Source organism: Panthera leo, chromosome F2 (genome assembly GCF_018350215.1).
Source record: "Panthera leo isolate Ple1 chromosome F2, P.leo_Ple1_pat1.1, whole genome shotgun sequence".
Lineage (NCBI taxonomy): Eukaryota > Metazoa > Chordata > Mammalia > Carnivora > Felidae > Panthera > Panthera leo.
Window position 1 is genome coordinate 3,687,196 of NC_056695.1, and position 25,797 is coordinate 3,712,992.

General features: G+C 38.6%; 1 protein-coding gene across 2 annotated transcripts in view; it reads left to right on the forward strand.

Annotated features, from left to right (window-relative positions):
- The window catches only part of SNTG1 (syntrophin gamma 1), a 564,503-nt gene that overhangs the window by 484,046 nt on the left and 54,660 nt on the right, over window positions 1-25,797 (forward strand). For both annotated transcript variants that reach the window (XM_042924327.1, XM_042924328.1), the window contains exon 15: window positions 25,402-25,554. In XM_042924327.1, the coding sequence (XP_042780261.1) occupies window positions 25,402-25,554 (153 nt within the window). The remainder of the gene's footprint in view (window positions 1-25,401; window positions 25,555-25,797) is intronic.

A 25,797-nucleotide genomic window follows, 5' to 3' on the forward strand; every position in this document is an offset into this window, starting at 1 on the left:
ATACAAGACAATCTGCTAAGCACTTGTTCTATGGTTGGGAAAAAACCCCAGAAAATGTCCCTGGTTTCATTGAACTTACATTTTATTAGGGCGACACAGACATTAAGTTAATATGACGGCACACACACAAAAAATAGATAGCAAAGAATTGATCTTTGCCCAGATACTTTTTAAAAAGTTTTTTTTTTTTAATTTTTATTCATTTTTGAGACAGAGAGAGAGGTGCAGGAGGGAGGCACAGAGAGAGAGGGAGACACAGAAACCAAAGCAGGCTCCAGGCTCTGAGCTGTCAGCACAGAGCCCTACATGGAGCTTGAACCCACAAACCATGAGATCTTGACCTGAGCCGAAGTCGGAGGCTTAACTGACTGAGCCCACCCAGGCGCCCTACCCACAGGCTATGTAACTTTCTAGTTATTTCCTTTAGTCTAAATTCCGAGTTTTGGAAATCCTGAGTTCAAAATATTTTAACATACTCAAGATGTTAGGCTCAGGGATCTAAATTCCCTCCTAGAAAAGCCAGACCAATTTCTACCACCATTACAAATATCTAGAAGGGCCCATACATTTGCACTCTGCCCAAAGTAAATACAAAGGGCACTTCTCATTTTCCTTTGCACATAAAATTTTCTATAAGCTCGTTAGTTGCTTTGGGAAATTTTTTACAGAAGTTAGTGAGGCCTGGAGATAAATATTTTTAGACATTCAATAAACTCTAATTCTACTCTCACTAGTGATATGTAAATGAGAAAGCTCTCCTATAACTGATCAATATAACACTAATATTCTGTGCTTCACGGATTTGCATTTGACATACAAAATTATCTGCCGAGGATTCTCTTTCCCAAATGAAAATTTCATATAACACAAGAATAGAGAAGTGGAATAAAACTCAGTGCTAAATGGATACTTTGCCTGCATTCAGATCAGATGGTTGGCTTGACAAGGAACCCAGCCTCAGAAAGTTCGGTCTGGGCAGCAGTTACAAAGCAGGGTCTTCTGTAACCCAGCCACCTACCGTCCTCAGGTAACAGTCCTGTGCAGATGTGTATGTTGTAGACTTCAGTCTCCAGAAAGGGATATCTCAGGCATTTAGAAAGAAATGTTCAATGTTTATTTATTTTTGAGAGAGAGAGACAGAGCATGAACGGGGGCAGAGAGAGAGACGCACACAGAATTTAAAGCAGGCTCCAGGCTCCGAGCTGTCAGCACAGAGCCTGACATGAGGCTCAAACTCACAAACTGTGAGATCATGACCTGAGTTGAAGTCAGATGCTTAACCGACCGAGTGACCCACATGCCCCTCTCAGGCAATTTTGAAGGCACAGTTTAATGATCTGGACCACAAAACATCTGGCCTGGACCACTAATAGAGAAAATCCTCTCCTCTCTCTTCTGATACGAGGCTATACCAGGAATAAGAAAACTAAAGCTAAATCATAGTTACCCAGTGTATGCAGCTTACATAGGTGCCAGGTTTTTTTGTTCTCAGTTTCTTGATATAATAATTTACCTAATTTTTACACCATCGCTATGAGGCAGTTATTATTTTCATTTTGCAGATACGGAAACCAAGGCAAAGAAAGGTTAAATAAATAGCCCAAAGTCATTGTAGCTGGTAAATGTCAGAGGTAAGGATTTGAATCTTGCAGTCTGTCTCAAAAACCTGTGCTCTTAAATGTCATACTATATTCCCTCGTTCTCTGTCGGTATAAGCAATGATAAATTGGGAAGGGATGACAGTGAGAAAGCCAGCCAGCTCCTGGTGAGAAAACAAAGGCTTCAAAACAAGAGAGTCTTGCCCAAAACTGACAACTTTGTTACCAAGTACATTACCCTTCACAAATACATTCGGCATTTTAGACTTTGATTTCTTTTGTTCGGGGGGGGGGGGGTGCTAAGAAAGCATAGGTTGCTGTGAAGGTTAGCAGTTCTTTAATCAATATATTTTTATTAATTAATTCACATTACAAATATCATGAAGCACTCTCTATGTTGCCAAGCACTTTATTCGGAATTAGGGATTCCGTACAACTGGACAAGGGGGCTGAGTTCACAAAAAGCCTAGCTGACTAAGGACTTTAGGAAGGGCATGTTGGAGGAGGCCTGAAGTAAACTTGCAATCTAAAGGATTATTCAAGGGTTCGGATGACGTGTTTTGGTTGGGATTCGGGTTTGGTGAGTGGGAGAAGGGGCGCTGTGGGGCACTGTGGGGCACGGGAAATAATGTGTAAACTTGTCCGGGTGTGTAAATAATCATGTGTCACTTAAACACCTAAAAAGCGCTCAGCATGGCTGTGATGCACTTAGCTATGAAGCTAATGTTGGCGTTTGGGTGGGGGAGAGCTGTGAAAAGACAGTAATAAGGAACATAAAAGTTACATGAAGAACAAAGGAGCCCCCAAATGATTTCAAGCCTGAGCAATGATTGAGTTTGCCTTTTTCAAAATAGTCTTCTAAGTGCAGCAGGAGACGAGATTGGAGGCACCGGGGGGGGGGGGGGGGGGGGAGTGTTCCAGGGCTGCTGCAAAGATCCTGGGGCCGAGACACACATTCCAGCAAGTCTTGAGCAGTGGACTAGAGAGGTGAGGGCAAGGAGCAGAAGGGAAGAGTGCACAGAGACCGCTGGTGGTCATTCCACTCATGACAGACACATACCTACAAAAAAGGCCTGTCCTCTCTCACTGCTCTGGTTTATCCGACTCTTTGGGAAAATGATTGCCTGAGTTCTAACCCTAACGTGACAGTGTAGCTGAATGTGGCTGGCGAACGACTCACCGTGTGTTGGATTCTGGACTCGTCCTTCAAGAAGGCGTCGAATTCTGGGTCACGGAATTCTGTCCTCTTGCCTAGTCTACCAAAACCCAGGGAGAACCTTCTGCGTTTGCCTCAAAACTAACATACACCTCTCATTCTTCATCGTATTTGATGATCCTGTTTCCCGCTTACAAAGCCTGTCAGCTCCGCAAATACCCATCGGCAGGCCTGTCCTAGATATGGTTCTCCTCACCTGTGTCTAAGGCCGGCTCCTCAAGCGTAAGAGGTCTTACCCGTGTGGCACAGCAGGGACCCCGGCATTTCTACCCTGATGACCTCCAGGGTGCATGTCCTTCCCAGACCCCGTTGCACCTGTCTACTGGCGTGCCTGAAATCTCAGGTGTTACGTGTCTCAAGTTTAGGAAGGACTGCTGGTGAGGAACCCGAAACACCATGGAGATTAGAGGAAAAAGGGAAAAAAAACAAAAGCTAGAATCCTGTTTCGTTTTCTGAAACTAGAAAAAGCAGCAGCATCGGCCAACAGATACTTTACGTCAAGTGGCAAAACCAGCACTCTAGACAATCAACTGACACCACACTGATTCTCGGCATTGGCTACACTGCCATTACTGATCAACAGCGGTTGTGTAGATGTTCTGGGCCCTCTCACTTGCTCAATTTGGGACCTCCATCACTAAACACAATTAGAAAACTAGCAGCATAAAACGGGGCATGAAAGTGAATATTTAGAATGAGAAAAAAAATCTCAATACGGAATAATTTTAAACGTTGAGAAATACCACAAAGTTCGGAGCATTTGTAAAAGTGCATCATATTTTTTATTAACTATCTAACACGATTTTTAGTACTTTTCCCCTATGCTCGTGGGGTGCTGTGTATTCTCTGATCATCTCTTCAGACGAAAACGACTTTACAACATTAGCTTCCATAGGAAAGAGAAGTTACTCCTTGTGTTTTGTCCGTACCTCACCGGGCACCCGTGTTACGTGCCCCCTGGAGAACACCCAGACTCCTATGCTCAGGTACAGCTCCTCATGTAACCTGGATCTCATCCGACAGCCAGCTGACTTTAGGAGTTCACGTCCAATGGTCAGATTCTCCTAGTGAGAGAATGAGAGGACCTATCTGCATGATGTGGAAGTCAAGGCACAATAATTGTCCTGTCAGCCGGTCACACATGGGGAAACACGGGAAGAGTGAATGGAGTATGTTGACCTAGTTCAAAATAGTTGAATCGTACGCTGTTGTTAATAGAAATGAACCTCCGAACATCCCGTGGCTAGCAGACCCTGCAAAAGTGGAGGGCACTTGGCTTGTAGATATTTCAAGCCTACCCCTTTCAGAGCCAGCATTAGACTGAGGAGGAACAAGCCTTTTTGAAAGACCATCTTTCTCGTTTCATTTTTAGGACACTAATAGAGCATGTATTAAGTTTCAATTCTTGATAAAATATACACAGTGATCACTGTAGTCACAGCGATATTCTTACAAAATCATTTTCAGAAAAAAATACCAAACTATCATGGCTGGCTGGGCTGAGTAAGGAGAGCTTTCAGATGTGTGTTGGTGGGAGATGGGGAAGAGAGAAAGGAATGGACCAACTAGGTCGACTTGGGGAGTGGGAAATCGGAGCCTGATTTCTCACTGTCAGATGTGAGAGTTGCACATATGGGAAGACGGAGTACAATAAACCCAATAGTGCTCGATTAGAATTAGAAATACTGGTATGCGGTTGGTTATACACACACACACACACACACACACACACACACACACACGTGCACGCTATAAAATAAATGCAGATGTGTTTATACACATTTACAGAGATGTGTGTGTGTATCTGTGTGTGTGTGTGTGTGTGTGTGTGTGCACATACAGACCTTACCTGCCCCCTGAAATTACCTAGATCAGAGAGTCCCCAACCGCAAGGAACAAACCCGGCATCCAGGTATCCCTTTCTTAATACCATCCTCCAACACAAAGAGCCAGAACTCTAGAAAAACCATTGATGGCTTGACTGTAGCACAGAAAGTGAAAGAGAAGATTAAATCATTTTATTGCCTCAGAAAAACAGAAAGTGCTCAAATGATGGAGACATGTGAAAAGACACAGAAGCTGCTTCAAGGGCATCTTTGGGCAAATCTGGGACAAACTGATCTTCAAAATACATGGTAGAAATGGATTATAATCCAGTGTCTAAAACAGGAAACCATGAATCTATCCTCATAAAGATAAGTAAATAACTGGAAAATTTAATGAGAAGCACAACACTTACATAGCTTCGGAGGACCTCCCTACATAGTACTGACTACAATTTCAAAAGGAAAAAGAGTAACTTTACAGGGGACTTTGCAATCTTAACAAGTTGATCAAAATGGACATTTTATTAGTGGAAGAAATCAAAAGCATTATGTCTGATAGTATGACAGAAGAATATCACAATTAGAAGAATATCACGCCTCCTGAAGAATATCCTCCTGAAGCTGTGTAATAAACCTAATCTAACCATGAGGAAACATCTGGTCTAATTTAATGTAATAACAGGGAAATCTAACGTAACTTAATCTAGTGTGATGTGATCTAATCTATTCTAAACACGAGTAAATGTCAGACAAACCCACGTGAGGCACAGTCTACAAAATAAACCTGCCTGCAGTCTTTGATAGTGTCGAAGTCACTAGAGTCAGGGCAAGACCAGGCACTGTTCCCATTCAAGGCAACCAAAGAGCCATGAAAATTCCATCCCAAGATGATTCTCAACTGGTGAATCATGAATGAAGTATAAGGACCAGAGGACAACAATATACAATGTCAAATTCCTTGTTTTTTATGGTTATATTGTAATTTTATGGGTGAATATCCTAATGTTCTTGTTTGTTAAAACTACACCAGAAATTATGGGGCTGGAGGGTGACGAGGTATCACATTGGCAATTATCAAATGGTTCAGGAAATAAATCTTTGTAATTCACATGCAAATTTTCTTTGTGTGATTGTAATAAAAATACGACATTTCAGGACTTGCTAAATAAAGAGAACAAGAAAAACAAGCTTGCCTCATGTAGGGTAAATGCAGCAAATCATGCCTAAAGGCGATCTGGCTGGTAAGGAACATTCTAAGACAAGACTGATTAAAATTTTGCTCACATACAGAATAACTAAGAAGAATTATTAAAATGAGTAGAATAAATAGACAAATGGAAAAAAATAATTTTATCCAATTAAAATAATGGACTAGTCTCCTTTTAGAGAAAAAAGTTTTTAAATAAGTGAATTTATCTATGATCTTCGGATGTTGATAGCAAATATTTTACTGTACCTCATGGTTACCGTATTGGTAATCAAAGCACTGAATCCAATATTATCATTCCTTTCACCCCCACTACTAGCATTTTGAACAGAAAAGATCTGCTCCATAAGTTTTTGTCATCTAATTTAAAATAAGAGCAAAAATAAATGAATATACAGTAATAGACAAATGTATAATATATACACGAATGCAAATCTGGTGAGAAAAAATGTAGAAGATAATATGTGACGTCAGACTGTACTGATACAATTATTAGGCAAATGCCAATGATTTGTAGAGACAAAAATTCTTCCAAAGACTATAATTTAGATAAAGAATTATGTTAGAGTAGAAATTTATGTCAATGACATATTGTCATGGAACGGATATTATTTGACTCTGAAATTCCCACTTTTGACAAAACCTATTTCTTCAGGGAAACCATCTCAGTACAAAAGATGTGTCAGCATTTTCTGAATATATGTGTATCAGTTTCCATTGTTAAGTAATAACTATTCTTTAAAAATGTATCAGTTGTTTTGCCTTTTATTACCTCATTTACAAATGATTAAGGTTCTTAGTTTTTTTGGCTTTAATTTTTTTTTAAAGTTAACTTATTTATTTGAGAAAGAGGGTACAGAGCAGAGAGAGAGAGAGAGAGGGAGAGAGAGAGAGAATCCCAAGCAGGCTCTACACTGTCAGCACAGAGCTGGACGTGGGGCTTGAACTCGAGAACCATGAAATCATGGCCTGAGTCCAAATCAAGAGTCAGCCACCTAACCGACTGAGCCACCCAGGCGCCCCAGGGTTCTTAGATTTTTCGTGTATCACTGGAGAATTAAACTTGCCTAAAATGTGTAATCACTTCCCAAACTGAAGCTTCTGAAACTGTTTTAATTTTTTTCCCCGATGATGATAGAACATTTCCCTGGGGACTGTTAAGAGGCTTATGGGCTGTAAACTAAGGTAGGGTTTCCGCTCTGGGCAAGAACTGTGGTTCCTCTAATCCTGATCTCTGTCTCTAGAAATGCCATAGAGACAGCAAAGACAGTGACTGCCATCCACAATGCCAGAGCCAGCTACTTTCCATCCAGCCTCTTTTATGAGTAAAATACAATGACATCATTGTAAAAACATGACCTTTTCTCTTATTGTGTTATTTTAGAACTTTCCTGGATTTATTAACATTTTAGCATGTATCCTCTCTCCTGTTAGAATTCCATAAATTTATGACTGTTTTTCCAAAATATCTTTAAGCCCTAGGATGTTAATTAAATCTCATTTTTATTTTATTTTATTTTTTGTTTTTTTTTTTAAGCTTACTTATTTTGAGAAAGAGAGAGCACACATGTGTGCACATGGATGTGAGGGGGAGGGGCAATGAGAGAGGGAGAGAGAGAATCCCAAGCAGGTTCCTTGCCCAGCACAGAGCCTGACACAGGGTTCGATCTGACAAGTGCGAAGTCACGACCTGAGCCAATATCAAGAGCCGGATATTCAACCAACTGAGCCGCCCAGGTGCCCCTAAATCTCATTGGTAGAAATTTGTTTTGTTGACCTTTCCATACTCTTAAAAGCTCGAAGTCATAGTTTAATACTCGTTCCCTGCTTTGTTTTCTTTCCAGACTGGAGGTTTCAGATCTTTTTCATGAGTCCAATGTATTGGCACACATTTCAGCCTCATTCTTACATTTTTTTTCTTTAAGTTACACCATTAGCACTGCTTTTGGTATGTCAGATGTGAACATAACATGAATTGGTCCAATATTTTAAATAATTGTGCAAGACTCCTGTAATCTTTCTGGTGATTCCTCAAATTGGGTTTATCCTTTTTGTTATAATATTTATACACTTCAAATGCTTTCATAAAGCTTCTAAAACAACTTAAGGTCTTTATTTGAAGGAAACAAGTATCTTTGAGCAATGGGATGTGGGAATAAAAGGATTCAGTCATTTCTCCTCCTTGAGAACATTATACACAAAAGATATCTAATCTTGTTTTCCAAATAACCAAAGTTTATCCCTGTCTTTCTCAATATCTAATTATTTATGGGGCATTCCTTCACCCCACTTAAGTGGATTTAAGAACAGTATGTTTCTGAATTATTACAGCTTCATGTTACAGATATCTACATCCCTTCAGTCGATTAGAAGAATAGACTAATTCTGAACATAAGCATTTGGGAGGATTGCTGTTCTAAATCCGAATACGGTAATTTACTCCTATAATTTTAATAAAGTATGAGAACATAACTATGTTAGGAAGAGCTGCCAAATGAAACATATTCCAAGTGAAATTTATGCAATACACATAAAATATGAATAAGTAGAATATTTCTAAAAATATTTAAAATACATGAAAGTTACCTTCTACAATAATTTTCTGGTTACTAAAATGTTGTGTGGGCAGTTAGTCAGAACATACGTTTTGTATAAGGAGAAAGCTAGAAAATTAACTTTGTTGCCCGTATCAATTTGGTGCCAATCTCAAGGATTCATCCTGTAAGAAGAGAATTATTTGTAATCCTTAATTCAGCATAAATTCCTTCAGGTGTATTTGAGCTTCTTTCAGTAATCTTTCTAGACTTAATACTTTTGTATTTTGTAATCTTTCTAGACTTAATATTTTTTGTTTACAGAAATTTTATACTTTGCAAATTTACTGTTGTGTGAAATCTTAAATCTGTTTGACCTTCCAAAATCTTACATTATTGTTTTCAAAGATGCAAATCAAGTTTTAGTACTGGTGGAAACCAGGTGTAAGCCCCTTCTGAGGCCTTTATCCATTAAGGAATATTGCAGAAATGTGTTGAAATCTCCCTCAAATTGTTTTAGAATGTCCCCCCCCCCCCATTTTTTGAGAGAGAGACAGAGCATGTGACAGGGGGAGGAGCAGAGAGAGAGGGAGACAGAATCCCAAGTAGGCCCTGTCTGAGCCTGACTTGGATCTTGAACTCACACACTGTGAGATCATGACCTAAGCCAACACATAGAGCCCGCTGCTTAACTGACTGAGCCACCCAGGCACCCCTAGAATCTATTTTTAAAGATACAGTTTCACGGGCACCTGCGTGGTTCAGTTGGTTGAGCTTCCGACTTTGGCTCAGGTCCTGACCTCACTGTTGGTGACTTTGAGCCCCACATCAGGCTTTCTGAGGTCAGCACAGAGCCTGCTTCAGATCCTCTGTCCCGCTCTCTCTGTCCCTCCCCAACTTGCGCTCTCTCTCAAAACTAAATAAACATTATAAAATATAGTTTCGTAGATAATTTGCGGCTGTAGTTTTTTAATCATATCATTTATTATTAATAACTATATTTTTGCTACTATACATTTTATTAATAAAATGCTGTTATTGTTACTTTGCTATTGTTTTCTTTATAATTATATCAACTTCTGGGGCGCCTGGGTGGCCCAGTCGGTTAAGCGTCCGACTTCAGCCAGGTCACGATCTCGCGGTCCGTGAGTTTGAGCCCCGCGTGGGGCTCTGGGCTGACAGCTTGGAGCCTGGAGCCTGCTTCCAATTCTGAGTCTCCCTCTCTCTCTGCCCCTCCCCCGTTCATGCTCTGTCTCTCTCTGTCTCAAAATAAATAAACATTAAAAAAAAATTTAAAAAAATAAAAAAAAATAATTATATCAACTTCTATGATTAATATTATCTTCTAGACAAGCCCAGCAACATACATTGAACATTGTCTACCTCTTGTTGCTGACCCTTCGCATATATTAAGGAATTGAATAAATTGTACCTATTGCCCACTTCCCATTTTATGAAGTAGAAGCGAAGATTAGAGACAACTCCAGATGATGACTCTTCAGTCACTGCCGAAGAAGGGAGGGACACATGAGGATCTCTCGGGACCCATGCTGCTCTCTGTCCATACTAGACCATAAACCTCTAAAGTATGGCTGTGTAGGCCTGTGACCTTAAATATGTCAAGACATATACTATTGGAAATGGACTTTGGAGTGGGTCAGGTTTTTTTAAGACCTACCTGAACCAGATTTATTAAATTTACTTATATGATTAGGTTTCATTGTTCATTCAGCTTGCAGCTTTAAAATTATGTCTGTAAGGAAAAACGAGTCTCTGGCCAAGCTCTGATATATCTGAAGTATTTTCAATTAACATATTTTTTTCAAATAAGGAAATTAGGAGCATTGGGTTACCTCTTTTTTTTTCCTTTTTCAAGTTTTCATTTAAATTCCAGTTAGTTATCATACAGTGTGATAATGGTTTCAGGTGTAGGAGGTAGTGATTCATCACTTATATATAACACCTGTAGCTCATCACCACACGCTCCCTCCTTAATACCCATCACCTGTTTAACCCATCCCCTGACCAACTCCCCTCCAGCAACCCTGTTTGTTCTCTACAGTTAAGAGTCTATTTTCTGGTTTGCCTCTGTCTCTTTCTTCCTCCTATGTTCATCTGTTCAAACCTGTCATTTCTTAAATTCCACATAGGATTGAGATCATACGGTATTTTTCTTTGTCTGACGGACTTATTTTGCTTAGCGTAATACTCTCTACCTCCATCATGTCATTGCAAATGGCAAGATTTCGTTCTTTTTGATGGCTGAGTAATATTCCGTTGTATATATACATCGTCTTTTTCCGTTCATCAGTTGCTGGACATTTGGGCTCTTTCCATAATTTGGCTAGTGTTGATAATGCTGCTATAAACATCAGGATGCACGTATCCCTTTGAATTAGTATTTTTGCATGCTTGGGGTAAATACCTAGTAGTACAATTGCTGGATCAGATTGTAGTTCTATTTTTAACTTTTGGAGGAACCTCCATACTGTTTTCCAGAGTGGATGCCCCAGTTTGCATTCCCACCAACAGTATAAGAGGTTTAGGTCTATCGATAGTTAGATCTTGTCAAAACTGACCTCGTTTGTAGCTTAAAAAAAAACATTGAGAAAATCCTTTATAGGGTTCCAATTTGTTGTGGCTAACAAAGCATACGTGAGAGAAAAATGATACATCCCTGTGAAATGTTTTCCTTTCCAAAGATATAGGTATATAAATACACTCACGGGTGCCCGTGTATTTGTGTTTGTAGAGGGGTGTGTTTTGTCATTTTGTACTCTGGAGATATTGGTTATGATGTTTTGGAAGTAATACTGACTATTTGATATATTTTTGCTTTATCAAAACATGAAATAAAGTTCAATTTTGCTGTAACATTATTATAAAAATTATTCTTTCTTTTACTATTGTCATCATTTGCTCTGAATAATAGTCAATGGTCTTAACAGGAACCAAGACAATTCTTACGAATCGGGTTATGGTTACTTTTATTTCAATAGATAACTTTACTACTTTTGTTTGTGTTTGCGTAAAGTATATTTATATTTCATCCCTTCATTATGTATTATTATTGTTTAGTTTCTATGTGGCATATTAACATGATTACCAAATTAGTTGGTTGAGAGAAACAGCAGTGACATTTTAGTTTGAAACAGTGTCAGATTGCCTGAACTTGACTTCTGGATCGAATAATTCCCAGCAGTATATCATTGATTAATTGCTTCATTTTCTGTATTTGAGAATCCTCACCCTTTAATCAGGAATTATAATTAGAGCTACCTAATAAGATTATTGGTACAAATAAGTATGTTAAGAAAGGGTACTTAATGAGCATTGAATAAGTGTTAGTGATTTCTGTCTCTAAATTGCTCTTGAAAAGGATGCCACCCTAAAGTGGGATTAGTCTTGTCCACCAAGGCAGTACCTTTAATTTTCTTCAATATATGAAAGTCTCCTTGCTCATTTTCTGAATGACATGACTTTCTGGCAAATGTAAAAGCCTAGATATGTTTTACTTCTGTCCAAATAAGCATTTGAATGAGAGGTCCTTCCATCCCTGAAATCACAAGACACTCTTTCAACCAAGTGCTTAGAATTAAGGGAAATGGACTCATTTCTTTGATGATGAGCTGGAATTTGACTATCTTTATAACTCTTGAAGGTTACTTTTCTCTGGGTGTTGTATCAGTTCTATTACAACCATACGCATTATAGACAGAGAAATCAAGAGTGTCCCGGAGACCAGAGATAAGGCTGGTACTCAATGGCAAAAATGTATCAGCGACCATATCTTGTGTGGAAGCCATGAACAGGCACCTCTCTCTGTGCAGTGGGGAGCTTTGGGGCATCCATTGCCTGGGCCATTGTTGCACAGTCAGCAGCAGAGATGGAAATATAGCCTTGGTCAGTTGAACACCAAGGCGATGCTCTTTTCTCCACTATCTTCAGTTATAAGAATTTTCTTGAGGTCGGTAATCTTTTCGATCATTTGTGATTCCTGCAACTCATTGATCCATCTTCTCATATACTAGTAGTAGGAGGAGAAGAGACATGAAGTGCAGACAGATTCTTCAAAAAGGGTATTGTATGTAACAGGCAATTTCATTTTCAAGACTTGCTTAATATAACAATTCAAACAGTATGCATCCAACAGTACTCTCCTCTAAATATCCTCGCATAGAATTTGCAAATAATGTGAGAATCCTTGCATAATACAGGCATATCTCATTGTGCTTCATTTTATATTGAGCTTTGTAGGTGCCATATTTTTTTAGAAATGGAAAGTGTGGCAAGCTTGCATTGGGCAAGTCTACTGGTGCCATTTTTCCAACAGCATTTGCTCCTTTCATGTCTCTGTGCCACGTTTTGATATTTCTCACAGTATTTCAAACTTTTCATTATTATTATATTTGTTATGGTGACCTTTGATCAGTGATCTCTGATGTTACTATTATAATATTGCTTTCATGCTTGCTAACATATCATTCATTCTGCAGCCCATTGACCAAGGGGTAATTTCAACTTTCAAGGCTTACTATTTAAGAAATACATTTAGTAACACTATAGCTGCCATACAAAGTGGTTCCTCTGATGGATCTGGGCAAAGTAAATTGAAAACCTTCTGGAAAGGATTCACCATCCTGGATGCTATTAAGAACATTTGTAATTCACGGGAAGAGACCAAAGTATCAACATTAACAGGAGTTTGGAAGAAGTTGATTCTAACATTCATGGATGACTTTGAGGGGGATTCAAGACTTCATCCGAGGAAGAAACTGCAGATGTGGTGGAAACAAGAGAACTAGAATTTGAAGTGGAGCCTGAAGACATGACTGAATTGCTAAAATCTCATGATAAAACTTGAATGGATGAGCAAAGGAAGTGGCTTCTTGACATGGAAACTACTCCCGGTGAAGATGTTGTGAAGGTAGTTGAAATGACAACAAAGGATTTAGAAGATTACATAAACTTAACTGATAAAGTAGCAGCAGAGTTTGAGAGGACTGACTCCCATTTTGAAAGAAGTTGTACTGTGGGTAAAATGCTATTAAATAGCATCACATGCTACAGAGAAATTGTTCATGAAGAAAAAAGTCTATCAACGTGGCAAACTTTATTGCTATCTTATTTTAAGAACTTGCTACAGCCACCCCATCCTTAAGCAACCACTGCTCTGGTCAGTTAGCAACCATCAACTGTGAGGTGGGACCCTCCACAGTGAAAGCTCAGATGATGGCTAGCATGTTTCAGCAGTGAAGTCTTTTTATTAAGGCATGTCCATTTTTTTAGACATACTTCTATTTCACACTTGATAGACTATGCTATAGTGTAAACGCAACTTTATTATGCCCTGGGAAACCAAAACAGTCATTGACTTTCTTTATTGTGATACTCACTCTACTGCAGTGGCCAAGAACTGAACCCGACAATATCTCCAGGGTGTATCTCTTTATAGACTTCAGCTTCTTGACTGAGGGATAAAAGGTGGATGAAACTGTAGTTGGCCAATATACTGAGTGTAAAATTATGTGAATATCATTAAATCACTAAAAATAATAAATTCACTTTTTCTCATTGGATGAAGAAGCGTTGTCCTTGTTACATATTGTCCCTTTCTTCTTGGAAACAATTTAAGCTTTCACACACCAAAATGTGGGAGGGCAATGTGATCAGAGAGACAGCAGTCAGTCTGTCCATCCTTCCCAGCCATGCTCTCTTTTGTCTTCAGGCTCCAGTGTGACCTATGGTCCTCAAGGGCAGCATCCTAGGGTCCTGGTGACATGGAAGCATTGGGCTCCAGAATAGAAATGGGACTCAAGGTGAGCACAGAGCAGGTATGAGCTCACACTCCAGCCCAGTTTAGTTTCAGGACAGTAAATGACTGCACTGACCCTGCAGAGGGTACAGCCTTCCTCTTTGCAGTGAAATTCCTTCAGAATGACCCTAAACACAGCATGTACAAGCACAAAAAGTGAGAATTTAACGAATATTCAAACATAATTTTGTTTGCTGTGTCTCCTTCCCTATACTTCTGTTTCTCTGGGGAAAGGCTTTCAGGTGAACAAAAGTCATAACCATCTAAACGTAAAATAAATTAACACAGAATATATGTATTAACTGATCTGATCATTTGAGAGCTAATACAATAAATTCTGTATAATAGAACAATTATAGGCATTAACTAAGAGTCTGACCAATCCGCAGAAATAAAAATCATTTTGGACCAAAAAATACTTGCATGCTTTATATTTACATAAAATCAGAGTTATGAAGGTTATATGGTTGCATTTTATTGACATACAAACACAGACTGATACCATGAATATTACAAGTTATATGATCTTTTAAATGACAGGGATAGAAAAGAACTACATACCATAGGAGAGAGAGAAATGTTTAATTCCACATATAAATGATGGCTCTGAGTTATGCCATGCTCAATTGCTTTCATAACATCTGTTTTCCAACAATGTTATGTATATTAAAACATTTCATTAGCATGCGTTTATATGTATATACGTCTATATACACATGCAGTATTTTATATAGTTTAAATTATGCATTGATGTATATACTTATATATATATCATATATATCCTGTTTTCCATTCGACAGAAATGTGTCAAAATGACAATAATGCTCTTTTTATATATGTGAAAGGAAATCTATTCTTAGAATATGTTTCGATGTTTGCGCTCTTCCATCCAATAATGAGAAAGGACCAAACATTACTCAGAATGATCCAGTAATGCTAATAGTTCTTCATGGACTCTCACTTCTTAGATATTCCCAACGAATGGCCAATTTCATTGCTTTAAATCTCATATGTATACCAATAATCATGAAGTTGCTGAGAGCTCCCTCTAAATGCCCCAAATGAGGGCATGTACTGCCTTTGAGATGCCACCACATGGATGTCTGATGGACATCTCGAACTCATCTCCTCCCACTCTCCTAGTGCCCACCTCAGCGAATGGCCGTGCTAACTTTGGCATTCTAGTTGCCCACTTTGAAGAACTTGGTATCAGCCTGAAGGCTCTTTCTGTCATAGCCTTATCTGATGAACAAAATATACCCTAAATGGCTGTTACAACCCTGGTCACTCTCATGTCTCACCTATGTTAAACTTATCTTTTTTTTTTTTTTTTTTTTGCCTGTTTTCCAAACTTAACACCTTGCCCCTTGTTAGCTTTCAGTTTGACTCAGAGTAAAATCCAAAGTTTCCACGACGACTCCAGGGCACTGTAAGATCTCCCGCGTACGTCCTTCAGACTTGCCACCTGTCTGCCCTAGTCTCCTGCTACCTGCCACTAACGCCCTCCAAGGCTACCGTGATGTTTGGGCACACATCAGCCTCAAGTTTTTTGAACTAGTTGCCATCCTATCCGAATATCTTAAATAGTGCGCTCTTTTACTTTATGCCTCTCTTCAAATGTCACCTCCTTAAAGAGCTCTTTTTTAAAATAATTCTGTATATATCGCTTCTCGGCCTTTTGGCTAAGATCAAGTGTAAATAATTCTGTATAAATGACAATGCCCCCTGCGGTTCCCATTGCCAAATGCTTTTAATAGACTTTATCAGCATCTCGCACGTTATGGTTAAGCATTTTCTTGTTTGCTGTAGAATTTGTCTCATCCACACTCAAAACAAATTTCCATGAGGCAGAGAGGTCACCTGTTTTGCTCAGAGGAATGTCTCCACACCGGGGCAGTGCCTGGCACATAGCAGGCATGCAATATTGTTTTGGTTGAATGGCAGCTGAATATCTACTATGGGCATTGGTGTAGGCCATGGGTAAAATGTGTTCTGAGACAGCAGTGGGTATGTACAATATGGAACTCTTTTCAGAAAGTTGAAAGTTATTTGTGTTGTTGAAAAGAAAACGCAATAGAAAATTTAAAAAAAAAGCATCTAACGGGACTGAGATGGAAATAGAACGCTGTTTGATCTTGAGCTGCTCGTTAGAAAAGAGCACAGAAGCTAGGAGTAAGATTCTATTATCTATACTCGTGAGTATTAATTGAGGAGTTTGGCCTCAAAACGTCCCCTTCATCTGACACAATGAGCAGGATTAATTGAACACATTTTAGGAGAGGTTTGCTAGGCAGGTACCATTTCCCACAATGATCTGCACTTTTTTACATCTCCCCAGTCATGGCAGTAATACAGCATACTAGCCCATATACACAGAAATGTCATTTTAGGTGAACAGGTAGTTCCCTTTGTATCTCATGTTGGTCAGATCCGTCCGAGTCCATTCTGGCTACTTGATGGCTTTTACTACTTGTGGGATTACAAAACAGTTGGAGAGGTTGTAGTGGAGAGATACTCTGATAATCAAATAGCTAAGACATAGCACATATAAGGAAAGGTAAAATAATTTGCATCACTTGGTTTCAAAAAGGAAAAGCTGGGAGGCGACTTGACGATTGTCCTCAAGGATATAAAGGTTACTTTTTAAAAAGTCGGGACCACCTGATTTGGATCATGTCTGAAGAAAGATGAAGAAAAAATTAGTATAAATTGCGGTGTGAGGGATTCTGTGGAAAAAAGGAATACTAGGAGATTGAGAGAGGATCTCTACATCCCAAGTATTAAAGGCCAAGAATCAGAATCTCATTCTTTGAAGATATTTCAAAGTGGGATGGTTTGGATTGTTTTTTGAAGGCAAGACCAAATGACCAGCCACAATTCCTACTGTTTAGGACCCTAGGATGTCCACATTTACAGTAACAAGTAATACATCCCCCCCCCCCCAAAAAAAGCATTTTCTCCAGAAAACCATATACTCTTCGAATGGAGGCATGGATTTCTAAGCATGGCTCTTTTTAGTGTGGTGCAGTTGTCCTCAGAAGTGGAATATTAGAATCGAAATCTGGAAGATGAATCTTATAACTATTAAAAACATTAATCTCAACAGGTAATTTGGAAAGCCATCTCTTTTAATAATATTATAAGGAATTAGCTACATTGCGTTGTGTGTCTCTTGCTTGTTTTTCTGGTTCTAGTCATTGTAATTTATGGTAGTAAGTTTTCTACGTATTTCAATAACAGTCTTAGGGAAAATGCTGATATCAATCAAAATGGTAATGAAAACTGATTCAAGTATATTAAATAAGAAATTAAGTATGCAAATAAAATACAAGGATTAAAAGTTTCCTTTGATAATTATACACTGTTTACATACCATCCGCTTTTTAAAAATATTATCATAGGGACGCCTGGGTGGCTCAGTCAGTTAGGCATCTGACTTCTGTTCAGGTCATGATCTCACGGCTTGAGGGTTCAAGCCCCGTGTCAGGCTTGTGCTGACAGCTCAGAGCCCGGAGACTGATTCAGATTCTGTATCTCCCTTCCCCTGCTCACACTCTCTCCCTCTCAAAAATAAATAAACATTAAAAAAAATTAAGAACATTATCATAGAAAAACCCATTTTCTCTTTTTTTTTTTTTTTTTTTTTTTTTTTTTAAATTTTTTTCAACGTTTATTTATTTTTGGGACAGAGAGAGACAGAGCATGAACGGGGGAGGGACAGAGAGAGAGGGAGACACAGAATCGGAAACAGGCTCCAGGCTCTGAGCCATCAGCCCAGAGCCTGACGCGGGGCTCGAACTCACGGACCGTGAGATCGTGACCTGGCTGAAGTCGGACGCTTAACCGACTGCGCCACCCAGGCGCCCCTCCCATTTTCTCTTTGAAGGTGCACAGCATTTTTTTTCTACATGGGCTAATTGTGTTTCCTGGAGCTCTCCCTTTTTTTCTTCAAATAGGGCTCTGCTTCCCTAAATTTCCTTTAGAAAGCTAAATCTCCTACATATTAAGCCAAAGAATGAGATTAAGTCCTGCAGTGTGGATAGATTTAAACAGGAGGATGCTTATAAATGCTGGGACTGAGGGGCAGGTCGCAGAACAGGAAGTCGCTGGGGTCGATGTATCCCTGATAAAAGAGCCTTGGAGAAAAACAACCTTGGTTTTGCTCCAAGAGAACAGTTAATGTATTTGCATGTGAATCAGGTTAATTCCAGTGCTGAGTAGGGATCCTGCTAGGGAGAATTTTGTCCTTTGAGACTGGACTCTGCTGGGGTCGTGGTGGTCTGGGTTAATGTGTCCAACATTATTTAAGCTACTCCTTCCCCCACATATATTTCTGAACCTAAGAATCCTAATCTTAGAACATGTATTCTAAGGCCAATAATCAGAAAAAGATTGTGAATAGTGAGTGTATTTTTTAAAAACATATTTTACCTCTATGCCCTTGAATTGTTACCAACCCAAGTTCAATTGCTTGCTGCTTGAAAGCCAATATTTGAAAGTCAAGTGTTGGTTCGAAAGGAAAGATTGTTTAACTCAAGAGGCCTGGGGAGAAGGCAGACTGATGTCTAAAGATTGTCTCCCATGTTCCAGGCTAGGAGGGGAAGAGCTATTTAAAGAGGAAATTCAGGGTAAGAGATTACATGCATATTGATGAAAAGGGTGGGGAAACATGATTATTCATGAGGAAAGATGGAACATGTGCATTGAACACACATATATGTAACATACACCCTCATTCACTTTGGGATAGACACTTAACATCAGAACAAGGCAAACTCCAGCCCTTAACATCAGGAGGTTGTCTTCGGACAAGGAGAGGGCTATGCACTTGCTCCCAGAGAGGGTATAAGGGGGATGGAGTCTGGGTAGGGTGTTTTTTGTGCATAGGCTGGAACCACATCAGTTAGCCTTGAGTCCAGGCTTCTGCAGAGACAGCTAGTGGGGGTCTGAAAAGACACAATAGCTGATGAGGGGGAAACAATTCTCTGAGAAACCAGCTTTAAACTTTCTGCTGGTTTCCACCTCATTAACCCCATGGGGTATGGTTTCAGAATCTCTGAATTTTCTTATGTATACTTGCTTAAGTTATTTGACCTTTCCCAGCCTTAATTTTCCTAAATATAAGAGGGATAATGGAATAATGTCTATAAAATGATTTGATAACATCTGTAATATATTTCAAATGGCAAATATTATTAACAGGAACAATAAATGAATATCTATAAGGATCAGGGTTAATTAACGTTTAGGAAGCTATTATAAACTGGATCAGAATTCACACACCTGTATGGGCACATATACATACAGCACACACACGTATCTAGAGAACGGTGACTCACATTTGCCTATATAATAAACAATTCTGGCAAACATGTTTCCCTCTCAGTATGAATATGGTACTTAATTTTGTTAGAAAACGAAGCCTTCCTGACTCTACTTATATATCTCACCTTGTGTCATAGCAATATTACACTGTATTACAGAGAAATATGTGTGCGTGTGTGTGTGTGTGTGTGTGTTTGTGTGTGTGTGTGTACATGTGAGTGTGTGTATACTAGAGTGTACATAAGATCTGGGTCTGATCTATTCCAGATTTTTAGTAATAGTTAACATTAGTGATGGCTAATATATTGATTATTAGTGATATTATGTGATATTAATGATATTATGGAGCACTTAATATAATATGTGCCCATTACTTTCCTAAGCGATATACATGTATCAACTCATTTAACCTTTACAGGAACCTTGAAGCAGGTATTATCATCTTTTTAAAATGCCTGAGCTGATTCTCAGGGAGGTGAAAAGAAGTGGTAAAATTGACATTCATGTTTGAGCTAACTCCCAAACTGATGAAATCATAATCCCTAAGTCCAAACAGGTTAAAACTGGGGGGAGTGACCAGTATGTCTAAGACCTAGCTCCTTCCTCAGGGGAATAAGGCTGGTAGCCTATTTTGATGGATTATTATACAGATTAATTTAGAGAGTACATGAAGACTATGCATTGTGGGGTTTTTTTCCTGAAATTTGTTATTATGTCCATTTATATCAGCAATTCCAATTGCCTAAGAAGAGTAAGGAAATTTAAAGTTTTATTCCTTCTTTTGCCAGATAATGCAACTAAAATAAAAAAAATGAATTGGTATATATATATGTGTGTATATATATATATATACACATATATATATCTATACACATACATATATATATATATATATATACACATATACATGTATACATAGAGAGAGAGAGAATGTTCACCTGGTTTGATTTTTGGTGTCTAAAACATCTTGAGTTTTATTTTAAATCATTTTAAAACTAACAATTGTAAATACTAACTTCAATTACTTTTTTCAGAAGTTCAACTTCAGTACTTTTTCAGATCATGAGATTTACCTGTGAATATATAAGTAATAATAAAAGGATAAGTGGTGTTCAAAATAATTACTCTGCCTGATATTAGGTGATATTTTAATAGAAAAGTAAGTTTTTATATGTGGTATCTGACATAGCCATAAAAAATGGAAATATTTAAATTCATGTATATTACCTTCACTTACTTCTGATGTATTCCTACATAAAGAAAATGAAAGTTATGTAATTATTGTTACTATAACTTAAAACAAAGTTATTTTTCCATATTGGTCATATTGACTAAATAATACGCAAATGTCATTTTTCTTCTGGAATATATAGAATCAGAATTACAATATTGCGAGTGAAGTTTCCAACTTCCTTTTTTACAAAATCCAATAAAGGAAAATATTCCTAACAATATTTTGATTTATATAAAAATTTTCACTGCACAGCAATGTTAAGAATAATACTGTCATAAAAATGAAAATGGTATTGGGGCGTCTGGGTGGCTCAGTTGGTTAAGTGTCCAACTCTTAACTGTCCAGCTCAGGTTTCACGGGTTAGTGAGATCAAGTCCTGCATCCGGCTCTATGCTGACAGCATGGAGCCTGCCTAGAATCCTCCTCTCTCTCTCTGCCCCTCCCCAGTCCGAGCACTTGCTCGCTCTCTCTCTCTCTCTCTCTCTCTCTCTAATAAATAAGCTTAAAAAAATGAAAATAGTATTGTAATGTTATTAAAACTATCAGATTTAGATAGTTGTTATATGTAGATTTTATTATGTAGATTTAATAAGTGCCTTTAGGGAATCAATCATTCTTGAAAGTCTAATTTAAAATCAATTGGCAAAATTTAATTCCGAAGGTATGTTTTTCGTTCTCACTTTCAGATATTAGAATAGTCACAAAAAATTAGAAATTATTATTTGTAGCTGAAAAAACCTTTCTGGGCCTACTCTTCTTGTTTCTTTAAAAATTACATTTTTGTTTGTTTTAAATACTCACGCCTGATGATTGAATGATTTTCTGATTCACTATAAGTCCAAGTAAAGGAAGCAGTAGCAAACATAGCAGTCAAAAACATATTAAGTCACATAGTTTATAAATTCATTTATATTTAATATAATAATGCAAAAATAGCCATCCTTCGTCTGCCTATTCTTTTTTCATTTCTATTTTCAATTCCACAAATGTCATTAACTTGAAGAAAAAAAATCTATTATTAGAGCAATGATGAGTCTAACTGGAAAAGTGTGAAACAGGTAACTTGCCATATTAGCAAGTATTGGATGAAATGATTATAGCATGAAGGAGAGAAGAAACCATATTGATAGATGGAGAAATTTTGCCATAGGGATAACGCACTGATTTTTGGCACCTTTCTTCTGCCTTTAATCTTACATGTTTTAAATACGATAGAAAGTTAGGATGCCTAGGTGGCCTAGTCAGTTAAGCATCCAACTTCGGCTTAGGTCATGATCTCTCAGTTTGTGAGTTCTAGCCCTGAGTCGGGCTCTGAGCTGACACCTCAGGGCCTGGAGCCTCCTTCAGATTCTGTGTCTCCCTCTCTCTCTGCCCTTCCCTGCTTACACCGTGACTTACTCTCTTTCTCAAAAATAAATACACATTAAAAAATTTTTTTAAAATACAATAAAAAGTTTATGGCTAGCTATGTCTACCGTCTTAATAATTATTATTCTAAACACATAATTTGTTTTTCTTTTTAGTAAAAAAAACACTTTGGTTATACCACTGACCACTGAATGTCTTAGAAAAGCATCTACATTAATAGCAAACATATCTGTAATGTGTTGTTTCTGTGTAATATTTTTTTGTGAACCTGAGACAAACCGTAAGAAGGACAGCATTTGGTGATTAGTGAGCAGAAGGTGTCCAGAAGACTTGGAATAAATCTAAAAAATGAGGGGGTACTTCCAGAGAAGTCGTAAATGAGACCAATGCACAAAAATAGTGTCCATGATTTGTGTAGCTATTATTTTATTACCATTCGTTAAATGACAGTTTCCAATGAGCAAGAAATATCATGGAGGCTACTGTTTCTACTGGGGCCAAACTCACCCTGACCAAAGATAAACAGAGAGCGTACAGAGAGCAAATGAAAGAAGTAGAGATTAGGGAACAGCATATATATTTACTTTATTGAGTATCAGCACTAGTAATAGAAATTTCTAATGTTAATTCAGAACTACCCTATGTCAGAAACAATGCTAAGATTTATATGCGCATGTTCCTCTTTCCATCTTCTGCCTCTCTTGCTCTTCTCTATCGAAAGCAGCGGATTCCGCCTCTTGCTTACCTCAGACCTTCCAGGGGGGTTCTCACAGCGCAGGCGGTCATTTGAACGAATGTCTTAACAGGAGGACCCGAGACCATTCAGGCTTGCAACGGATTGCCCTTGCATGGATCTCTAAGTCCTTGATGATGAGACATTCTTCCCGGAACAAAACTTTCTCCTTCCCACTTTCAAGAATGATTTATTGCTCCCATTCCAGTTCCTTAAGCACTTTAGCTACGTAGCACTGTCATGATGCTTTTTATTATTTTTATATATTTGTCTCCCTCAGGAAACTGAGACCTGAGTGCCTGGGTGCCCACAGGGGCTGTAGTGTAAGTCAGCATGTGAGGAGTGCCTTATAAATAGCAATAACCAATGACCGCAAGTGTCCCCAGATGTTGAACTTCTATTTGCAGAGTCGAACAGAGAACTCTCTGTCTTTGAGAGCTCTAGTGCTGGGTCAATTTAATAAGAGATGCTAAACCAAGTTTTCAAAGAGTAAAGTAGTTAAGCTGCCAAGAAAACAGAAAAATCTTAAATGAAGGTTATTTTAAGATTTCATGGCAACGTAGGAGAAGGAAAAATGTCAACAGTTTTCTGGCTCTTAATGACACTGATTATTTTAGGTTACAATTTTATATGACAAAGAAAGTTAAGACCTCTTGAATAAGCCATAAAATTGGCAAGGTTTCCAGAAATCCTGCGGTATTTGGTTACAGTTTTTGTGCCAATGTTGCCAATTAAATAAGTAATATAGAAGTTGAAATATTTACAACATAAATAAAGGATTTGCTATTTTTTTTAAACATGGTAGCTTGTCATTACACTTATGTTAAAGTCCAGAATTCATGACCTGTCTCAGCAATGGCTCTCGACCTCTCTTTCACCTGCTGTCTGGATTTCTGGAATGCCGTTGAAGCTGTTGCTTCAATGCACGTGCCAACACCACACCTTGCCAATACCTTGGTTAAGGGCCTCTTCCCGCCCATCTACCTCAATCTTCCACGTGTCTTTCAGCCACTGCCTAAAATTTACATCCTAGAGGATATTTTCCTGACTCACCAATCTACTTTGGTGTGAACTGCATTCCTACTCTCCATAACAGCACTTATAAGGATCCGTCCCGACCTATTTACTTGTAATTTACTTAATATCTGTCTTTGTCACTCCAGTAGACATCGTAAACGCCGAATGATGGGGAAAAAAAAAAGTACCTTACAATAGCTTATCACTGGACTATGTTTTTGAAGATATGTTTTCATTTTTTTTCACCTTAAGATAGTATAAGAAAATCAGTAAATACAAAGAGAATGTAACTTTCTTTAAGCTTCTGAGCACCTGCTGGCAGCAGTTATCAAAGCTAAATTCTACAACCAGAAGCAACTGCTGTTCATTCACTCTCCTCTCATATTTTAAGCATCCAAATAGGAAAAAAAAGAAAACTGAGTTTACTGATAAGGTAGTTATTAGTTTGAAAACACTTGCCAGAGCAGAGAATTCCTTCTACATTTGTGAGTGTTTAATGATACCTTTATATAGTTATGTATAAGAAATGGTGAAAGACCCCAGTGACTACGCTTTGGCCATTTTCAGCACACTCCACATGTAATTCAGAGGCCATATCTGACATATTGCTTGGGATTACCCTATTTCATCAATTCTTAGCCGCATTTTCTTTTAATATCTCTGAAACTGACATACACATAGATAGGTGAACACAGTAGAAAACGTCTAACAAGACTGTGCCACATCAGTCTTCTTGACTTAATAAAATATAGTTACATAAGTAAGGTAAATATGTATTTTTTAAAAGCGATCCATTTTTTTTAGACAACCTAGACTCATTGTTTCCGTTTCTCGTGTAGATATGGTCATGTGGCTTTAAGGGCTAAAGAAATCAACTCAACAGAAAAAGTCCTGCTTGCTAGCCTTTCTTAAATTTGCAAACCTACCGATAAGCATTAACTTCATCGTCTCGAAAGCTCTGTAAGGGAAAAAGAAAAGAGGGTTGTGTGTCATCACTTCGTACAGTCTAAACTGAACTCATGTGTTAAATGCTTTGCAAGTTATGTTGCTGGTAAGCATAGAAGCCAGCCATCCTCACTTCTGTTTCATGCGATGCTTCAGTGTTGATAACGAGGAGAAATACATTAGTTGTGGACTTTGAGGTGTGGAGTTTAGGCTGCTATGACCATTTTTAAAGTTTATTTATTTTTGACAGAGAGGGAGAGAGAGACAGAGCATGAGTAGGGGAGGGGCAGAGAGAGGGAGACACAGAATCGGAAGCAAGCTCCAGGCTCTGAGCTGTCAGCACAGACCCCGATGTGGGGCTCGAACTCTCAGATTGCGCGATCATGACCTGAGCCGAAGTCGGACGCTTAACCGACTGAGCCACCCAGGCGCCCCTGCTATGACCATTTTTAAGGAAGATGTAGTGTCATCCGTATGACCTGGGCATCTCCACCGTGCATTAGTCAACACTGATTCGAGGTATGGCCATGTCAGCAATATGGATTGATGTATGCCAGCCTGTGTAACTCCAGGTTTCCATCAGGACAGTGACCTGCTGGACCAGCGGAAACACTGCTTCACTGTGCAGTCTGAGTCTGGAGAAGACCTCTACTTCTCCGTGGAGTTGGACTCTGACCTCGCCCAGTGGGAACGAGCCTTCCAAACAGCAACCTTTCTGGAAGTGGAACGGATACAGGTGAGAGCCTGGGAAATGTTAGGACCTGTGCCTCCCAACAATGAATGACTGCTCCCCTAGAGTTTAAATCTCAAATAGAAAATGCTGTGACTTTCCTTAATTTTTGACAAAGCCACCTCCTCTTCTCCCATCGTGACCGTTAGCCTGAATGGTTTCATTCACTCCCAATGCTCTTTCTTTCTAGAAATAATTTCCTTCATCTCCACCCTTCAAAACCACACAGGGAATTTGAGACATGTTTTC